The sequence below is a fragment of the Panthera uncia genome (assembly GCF_023721935.1).
Source record: "Panthera uncia isolate 11264 chromosome C1 unlocalized genomic scaffold, Puncia_PCG_1.0 HiC_scaffold_4, whole genome shotgun sequence".
Classification (NCBI taxonomy): domain Eukaryota; kingdom Metazoa; phylum Chordata; class Mammalia; order Carnivora; family Felidae; genus Panthera; species Panthera uncia.
In genome coordinates, this window is record NW_026057585.1 from 56,827,866 (window position 1) to 56,836,935 (window position 9,070).

A 9,070-nucleotide genomic window follows, 5' to 3' on the forward strand; every position below is an offset into this window, starting at 1 on the left:
CTCATCTTTGGCCAAGAGACTGGAGGAGCTCTCTGTGGTGAATGTATTGCCAGTGAGATGCCTGTGTTGTTTTGGTAGAAAATTCCAGAAGAGGAGCTGCAACCAGAAAACCCTCCTGCTGAGATTTCATCCCCCAAAGATCCCCTGAAAGCTTTGAAGGTCAGGCCAATCTCACAGCCTCTCGTGACTCCAATGATGAAGAACGAGCCTGAAGAATATGAGACATGGACTGACAAGTTCAGGAAGCTGGAAAATGCCCTCTACCTGTGTGACCTGACTAATACAGGTGAAGTGGGACGCATACAGTGGATACACCTTTCTATTTGTGTTCTAGTCTGGAAGTGGACACCTCCTTCTCTCTCACTTATTACCAAGTACAGTTTGTATAGAAACCACGTGCACTGGCACTGGGATCACAAGCAGGAAATACAAAGATGAATCAGAATCAGACGTGAATCACCCACCAGTTTGCTTACAGTTTCTTGTGTCTTTGATCCTCCTCCATTAACTACTGGAGTCCAACCCATAATCCAATCTTGTAAACTCCTGACTGAAACCTTCAGCGTGCCCACTGGCAGGCTGAACTCCAAACTCCTCAGCAAGGCAAAAGCTGGTTCTGTCCACCTGACCAGTCTCTTCTCCTTCAACTCATTATTCTCTCAGCATATCCTACCCTGTCATAATGAAGAACTTGTCTTCCTCAAACACACTATGCTTTCCCCTGTGGCTGCTTTTTCTAACCCTATGCCCAGACAGTCTGAGCTGTCGACCTCTCTTCTTCCTACCTTACCCACTGCCAACTCCTCATCTTGTCCGCCTGGCTAGCTCATGCCTAACCTAAACATGTTTTATGTTAGAACTCAGGCTTTACTCCTCTGAGACTCCCAGGATTTCCCCAAGAAAGATCTAGGCCAATCTTTATCTGGCCTCCTAGACTTCTTTAACAACCATTATCCTGTTTGATAGATTGTATTTTTTTTATCTGGAGACTTACTACAATATCACCAGTAGACTATATTCCTTTTTTAGCTCTAGTACCTTGCATGATTCTTTTCAACTTTTTAATTTTTTTTAATGTTTATTTATTTTTGAGAGACAGAGCACGAGTGGGGGAGGGGCAGAGAGAGGGAGACACAGAATCTGAAGCAGGGTCCAGGCTTTGAGCTGTCAGCACAGAGCCCAACGAAGGGCTCAAACCCCGCAAAATCCAAGATCATGACATGAGCTGAAGCCGGACACTTAACCAACTGAGCCACCCAGGCACCCTTATTCAACTTTTTTTTTTTTTTTGAGGGAACAAATAAATGAATATAAATACATAAATAAATCCAAGATGGAAGGTGATAAATACCGTTACAGTGTGCTATGTCGGCATTCAGAGAAAGGCGAATTCCTTCCTAGTGAGGTGATCCGGGAAGGTTATGCTAGTGTGAAATTAACCGTTAAGGATAAAGCACGGTTTACGTACAAAGGAATGAAATAGACTTTTCTGGCAAAAGTGCGAGTTACCCAAGCAAAGCGTTATGTGTGAAGCTCAGTGTCAGAAGTTTGGTTTGGAAAAAAGACAAGGGCTATTAAGAAGAATGTTACATGATAAAGGCAGAAAATATAAGATTCTAGCTCCAAGAAGATCTTAGACGCCAGACCAAGGAATTTGGATTTAGATCAAAGGGAATGAATAGCACTGAGAGTTTCTAAGCAGAGAACTGGTATGATGAAGTCGTATCTCAGAAAGACCCTCAATGGCTACGTGCAGATTTGAGGAGAAACTGAAAGCAGGGAAAGGAGAAAGGAGGCTATTGCAATGTCCTAGTGAAAATGAAGGCCAGGTCAAGGTCAGAAGCCTGGAGAATGAAAAAGAGGGAGCAGATAGAAAAGCACCTGGACTGAAATCATTGTACTTAATTACATTCTGTGTTCATGATGAGTTAGCGTATTATATGTGGAGCCTAAAGATATGGAGCTCAGGGGCATCTGGGTGGCTCAGTCGGTTGAGTGTCCGGCATCAGCTCAGGTCATGATCTCACAGTTTGTGAGTTTGAGCCCTGCATCAGGCTCTGTGCTGACACCTCGGAGCCTGGAGCCTGCTTCAGATCCTGTGTCTCCCTCTCTCTCTGCCCCTTCCCTGCTCATACTCTGTTTCTCTCTGTCTCTCAAAAATGAACAAACGTTAAAAAAAATTAAAAAAAAAGATATGGAGCTCAGAGAAGTAGAGAGCAGAACGGCGGTTGCCAGGCAAAATGGGAGATGTTGATCAAAGGGTACACACTTTGAGTTATAAGATGAATGAGTTCCAAGGATTTGATGTTCTGCATGAGGACTCTAGCTAACAATGCTGTATTGTATACTTTAGAGTTGCTGTGAGAGTAGAGCTTTAATATGCTTACCACCACAGTAACAACCACAATAAAATGGTAATTGTATGTGATAAAGGATATGTTAACTGACCTTAAGGTGGTAAATATTTCCCAATAGATACATGTATCACATCATCATATTTTACACTTTAAATTTATACAATGGTAGGGGCGCCTAGGTGGCTCAGTCGGTTAAACGTCCGACTTCGGCTCAGGTCATGATCTCACAGTCTGTGAGTTCGAGCCCCGTGTCAGGCTCTGTGCTGACACCTCAGAGCCTGGAGCTCAGATTCTGTGCCTCCCTCTCTCTCTGCTCCTCCCCCGTTCATGCTCTATCTCTGTCTCAAAAATAAATAAATGTAAAAGAAAATTAAACTTATACAATGGTATATGTCAATTATATCTCAACAAAAGAAATAGCAGATGCATTAGTACTCTCTAGAAGTAATCGTGTAATAGTAGCAATGCGTGTATTTTCATTCACTGTGTGTTCTTGTTTCATTTTGTTTTGAATTTCCAAATCACTTAACTCTAGACCACATAAAGTATAATTACCATATAATACCCAAGGACTTCAAACAATTCTACCAAAGAGAGGAGGAGAAAAAAAAATTTAATGAAAAACTAATCTAGCTGAATTAGAAAATCATTTATTAAACATGTGTTATCAGCCCAGCACTTTGTTAGAGTCTGGACCAGAAGGAAAACCAGAAAGGATAAGACATGGTATCTGGGGGCACCTCAGTGGCTCAGTAGGTTAAGTGTCCAACTTCAGCTTAGGTTACGATCTCACAGTTTTTGAGTTCTAGCCCTGCATCAGGCTCTGTGCCGACACCTCAGAACCTGGAGCCTGCTTCTGATTCTGTGTCTCCCTCTTTCTCTGCTCTTCCTCCAGCCTGCCTCTCTCTCTCTCTCTCTCTCTCTCTCTCTCTCTCAAAAATAAATAAACATTAAAAAAAAAAAAAAGACATGGTCTCTGGCCTCAAGGAGCTTTTAGGTCTGACACCAAGACTAAGAGTAGTTAAATGCTGAAAAACAAACATTTTCAAGGACAACATATAGTAAAGCATCATAATTGAAGACACAAGAGTTAGAGTCCAAGGAAAAGAGAGAAGAGATAAAAAGAAGCTCATCATCTAATGTGAGCTGAGTATTCAGAGAGGGTTCCATGGAAGAGAGAGCTTGAGTGAGCCTCCCAGAGAGAGAAGCTTTAGATAACTGGGGAGGATGCTCTGAGTTGAAACCATCTTCCACAAAGCGTAGAAGATTTCTATTGGATTGGATAGTGAAGTTGAAACCCTACTGTGAATCCCAAGTCCTCTACCCAGTGTCCACCAAAGGTTCAACCAGAGCAGAGCACAAGAAAAGCTAAGATGGATAATTTACAGATGATACTGGAGAAAAGGAGATTAAAAGGCTACTGAAAGGGTGCCTGGGTGGCTCAGCTAGTTAAGCTCTTGACTTCAGCTCAGGTCATGATCTCATGGTCGGTGAGTTCAAGTCCCGCATTGGGCTCTGTGTTGACAGTGTGGAGCCTGCTTGGGATTCTGTCTCCCTCTCTCTCTGCCCCTCCCCTGCTTGCTCTCTATCTCTCTCTCAAAATAAATAAAAATACATTTTTTTAAAAAAGCCATTACTGAAATAATCATGAGCCTAGGTATTCATAACTAGAGTGGTGATGGGGTTACAAACAAAAATAAACAAACAAAAAAACATCAGGTGGAGAGAGAAGACATTTCTAAAGAAACAAATGCTAAGTTTCAGTGATGGATGATGGATCATAAACTCAGTTGCTAAAAGACTCCCCAATGACTGGGACCTTTCTCATACTTCTGAACTCTTCTGAGGAAAAACAGAGTTTTGTTGACTTTGGAGGCAGACTCCAGCAGATTTGAAATGTCTCTCTCATGGCCTCTTCACTATTTATGCCTGTTTTCTCTGTTTCTATGAAATTCATTAGTTCCTTGTCAGCCAGGGAATGTGTCAGCCTGATCTGGGAACATCTAAAACTATCTTTAATGAGGAAAGAGGATTAACTGAGGTCATTTCATTGGTTTATTAACCACAGTATTTAGCTGACCACCACAGCCTCAATCTAGACACTGAGCAGATGATACCTACTTTGCCTATTGATGAATCAGTGTTCTTTATTATGTGCAAGGAAATATGTAGGCCAGGGTGTTCTTCATTCAGGGTGAAGACAGACCATCCATCATCAAATTAGTGTTTCTGGGAACCTACTTTGTGCTTATTTTCTAACAGGGGTTGTCAAGAAAATATCCTTGAAGAGGAAGAATAAGAAATGACTGTGAATAACTGGTCCTGTTTTCTAAAGAAAAAAAGGTGGTTGGGATAAATGTTTGAGTGAATGGTAGATTTGGAATTTTCCCAATGAACTGAAGGCTAGATAGAAAACGTTTTCACGTTCAAGGAGGCAGAATGCAATGAGAGACCTCAAGGACATTCTTTGCATGAGTCTGGACTTTGCACACACTGAATCACTAACTCCTCACATCAACCACATGCTGAAGGCATTAATGTCCTTACTTACGGAGGAAAAAGCCAACCTCAAAGTGGTAAAAGAATAGCCAGTGGGGAGTTGAGCCATAATTCAAACCCAGTTCTATTGGACTTCCCACTACACTAAACTCCCATGACACACCAGAAAGAACATGAGGTTTTGCTTGTTGCTTTGTTGGTTGTTTCTTTGTTTGTTTTTACCAGAAGACTTAGATTCAACTCCAGATTTTACTAATTGCTGTGCCCTGAAAGCCAGTATATATATATATATATCCTCTGAGCCTGTTTATTTATCTATAAACTAAGACTGTTAATAATAAAACATACCTCGGGGCGCCTGGGTGGCTCAGTCGGTTGACCGTCCGACTTCACCTCAGGTCATGATCTCACAGTTCGTGAGTTTGAGCCCTGCGTCGGGCTCTGTGCTGACAGCTCAGGACCTGGAGCCTGCTTCGGATTCTGTGTCTCCCTCTCTCTCTGCTCCTCCCCTGCTCACACTCTATTTCTCTCTCAGAAATAAATAATGATTTTTAAAAATTAAAAAAATAAAATAAAATAATAAAACATACCTCCCCAGATTTGAGAAAGGATCAAATTACATTTGAGAGGTCTTTGTAAACTGTAGAATAAAGTAGATGTTAAAGGAAGTCTTATTATTTCTTTTATTTTGGTTCTGGTGGGACAAGAACAGGTTTTCAACCCTAAGATAGATTGTAAGGGTTATTTTATGCAGCTGTCCTAGGCATCCCCTAATGACAGTAAATTAGACAGATACAAATTTCAGTCAATGGACTCTTGTTTGACACTAGGAATCTTCTACCAATGGTAAAGCTCAGAAGATAGCAGAAAATGTCCCTATGCACACCAGTGGTGATTTCTAGATGTATTTTTTAACATTACTTAAAAAAAAATTTTTTTTTAACATTTACTCATTTTTAAGAGTGAGAGAGACAGAGCGTGAGCAGGGGAGGGGCAGAGAGAGAGGGAGACTCAGAATCCGAAGCAGGCTCCAGGCTCCAAGCTGTCAGCACAGGGCCCAACGCAGGGCTTGAACTCACGAACTGTGAGATCATGACCTGAGCTGAAGTCAGACGCTTAACCGACTGAGCCACCCAGGCACCCCTTAACATTACTTTTAATTTGTGATTGAAATATAAACTAAATTGTGTATTTTTAAAAATTTTTTATTAAGATACATTCTTATATATTTTAAATAATGTTGATGATATAACTATTATAATCATCTTATAATTCTTGCATTAATGAGTGATTAATAGTTCTGGGCACTGTTCTAAGCTTTCATTATTTTACTGGTTTTTATACAATTTAATTATCCCTATTTTAAAGTTGAGGAAACTGAGGCTCAAAAAGTTAAAATACCTTCCCTGGCCAGACACTTATTCCAAAGTCCATGACTAATAATTCCAGAGGCAGAATATGAGGAAATGTCTTGAGGGATCCAACCTAGACCAGACCAAGAACAGCCACCCAATCCAGAGAACTGCAAAGATGCAATTGGCCAACTCAAAGAAAATTATTTCTGCCAAGATCAACATTCTAATAGAAGAGATAGACAATAAACAAACGGAGGGAGGATGGGACAGGACAGGACAGAACCAAACAGAACGAATAGAATAAATCACATTAGGACCTGTCTATAGTCCACTGCTAAGAAGGCCCATCAGGGAGTTCAGAGGAAAGCATCATGCTCAGTGGTCTTTGCTCATTTAAATATAAATAATACTTGGGGCGCCTGGGTGGCTCAGTGGGTTGAGAGTCAGACTTCGGCTCAGGTCATGATCTCGCGGTCCATGAGTTCGAGCCCCATGTCGGGCTCTGTGCTGACAGCTCAGAGCCTGAAGCCTGCTTTGGATTTTGTGTCCCCCCCACCCGTCTCTGTCCCTCCCCTGCTCATGCTCTCTTTCTCTCTTAAAAATAATAAACATTAAAAAAATATATATGAATACTACTTGGCAGCTTCAACAGAGATAACAGGTATCCAGTAGACACAAACTCTAATGGGCTGGTAGTGATGTTTCCAACATGACCCGGGGACCATCTCTGGCCTCTTTGAGAAAAAATCCACAATCGCTACCACAGCCCACACCAGTATAGAAGAGTAGAAGAACAACATGCATGAGATGCATCTTTAATCCCTATAAAAGATATTTAAAAGCTTTTCTTGACACCAGTGGTGTAGATCCCCCAAATTCAAGGAACATATTTAGGAAACAATCTGAGCCTCACTTAAAATAATCTCTTCTTCCTTACTCTATAATGTAGTGTAGTGGTTAAATGCATGGTTTTAAGCAACCCTGGGCAAGTGACTTACCGTCTCTATGCCTCAGTTTCTTCTTCTGTAAAATGGGCTGTTGTGAGCATTAAATGAATTGCTACTGGTAAAATGTTTGGAGGCATTCCTGAAACATGATAAATGGTGTGTGTGTGTGTGTGTGTGTGTGCACATGCGTGTGTGTGATTATTGTTATTGTTGCATTCTAGTTAATTTTTTGCATATCTGACTGTCTCAACTGGATCTTCCTGAGGTTAAAAGGTCACTTCTCTAAATCTTCTATATTCCCAAGCGCATATCTGTATCTGACATATATGAGCTCACAATTAGGAGCTCATAAGTGAGTTCTTGATCTTTGCTGATGCTCTGTTCTACCTTTAAAACTCCTCTTTGTGGGGCGCCTGGGTGGCGCAGTCGGTTAAGCGTCCGACTTCAGCCAGGTCACGATCTCGCGGTCCGTGAGTTTGAGCCCCACGTCAGGCTCTGGGCTGATGGCTCGGAGCCTGGAGCCTGTTTCCGATTCTGTGTCTCCCTCTCTCTCTGCCCCTCCCCCGTTCATGCTCTGTCTCTCTCTGTCCCAAAAATAAATAAAAAACGTTGAAAAAAAAAATTTAAAAAAAAAATTAAAAAAAAAAATAAAACTCCTCTTTGCAACCACCAACATCCACCTACCCTTAACATGGAAAGCACCTTGGCATTGATACATATAACATGTAAGTACCAGAGCACATCCTGTGATGATAAGCACTACCATCTCAACCATACACATTTAGACTCTGAGCCTTGAGAAACGTGATGCTTTACCTGTAATCACACAGCAAGCTGGAGGGAGTCACAGCAAATACATTTCCAGAAAAGCATAAAAATGGGCTGTTTGAAACCTGCCTGTTTAGGAACGTGTTTGGCTACTTCCATAAGATAAAAATAAACCAGAAAAATTAGAAATCGATTTTTGCAGGCACTCCACCTGTTTTAAAAATTGGCTTTTAAAGTGTTATGGCCCCAAAGAACAAGCTTAAATTGCTTTAAGAAGCCTAAAGTGTCAAAATATTAGCATTTTGTTTTTACACGGAAGTCATTTGAGCTAATAGATTTGTTTTCTCTTTTTTGTTTTTTCTTTCTTCTTTTCAAAACCTACCACCCACCCAACCCAATCGCAGGAGTCCTGGAAAAGGAACGGGCCAGACGCCTCATTCACAACTACAATCTCATTTACAACCTATCCCTGAGCCCTCGGAAAATCGACCAAGCCTTGAGGAGATTCCGTGCGGGAGAAAATATGCTCTTGGAGCCAGCACTCCAGTACTTAAAGGAGCTATGATAACAAACCCATATTGTGAGAACAGATGTTTCCTTTTTCTTCCTTTCTACCCAGACACGTGTTTCTCCCCAGCCCATGCATAGTGGTGGAGACACTGTCACAGAGTCAAGGCCGATGCAGCAACTGAAGATGCTTTGGACTTGGGCTTCATTTCTAGCTATGATACTCCCTGATAGGCAGCTCAGAGTGACCTGAGAAAACCAGGTTTCCTCTCCCGAGGTGGCAAGAACCCAATTTCTTAAAACCCCCTTTTATTCCAATAAAGCTCCTTATGAACATTACACGATTTTTTTTTCTACCTTGCTGAGGAAACTTTGCTTTTGCAAACCCTGAAATTCCATAGAGTAAAAAATATGCTAGATATTGTTGTCAACTCCGTCAAATGCCTGTCACATAAGAGACCTAACTATATCATTTTTGGATGTGTGATCCACCTCTAGTCACTGTTCTAGGAAGGATTTCCACATTATAAGAAAAATAAAATTATTAACAATAGGTTAATACTAAGGGTAGGAGCAGAATTCCAAGCAATGTTTTCTGAACAAGTGAGATATTTTCTCTAGTACAAAAGTAGATGCT

The 9,070-nt window shown here is 41.2% G+C and overlaps 1 protein-coding gene across 2 annotated transcripts in view; it reads left to right on the forward strand.

The window, feature by feature from the left end:
- The window catches only part of CC1H1orf87 (chromosome C1 C1orf87 homolog), a 78,814-nt gene extending 70,042 nt beyond the window's left edge, over window positions 1–8,772 (forward strand). For both annotated transcript variants that reach the window (XM_049617065.1, XM_049617064.1), the window contains 2 exons: window positions 79–286; window positions 8,331–8,772. In XM_049617065.1, coding sequence (XP_049473022.1) covers window positions 79–286; window positions 8,331–8,491 — 369 coding nt within the window. In that variant the 3' untranslated portion in view covers window positions 8,492–8,772. The remainder of the gene's footprint in view (window positions 1–78; window positions 287–8,330) is intronic.
- The last annotated feature ends 298 nt before the right edge of the window (window positions 8,773–9,070 follow it).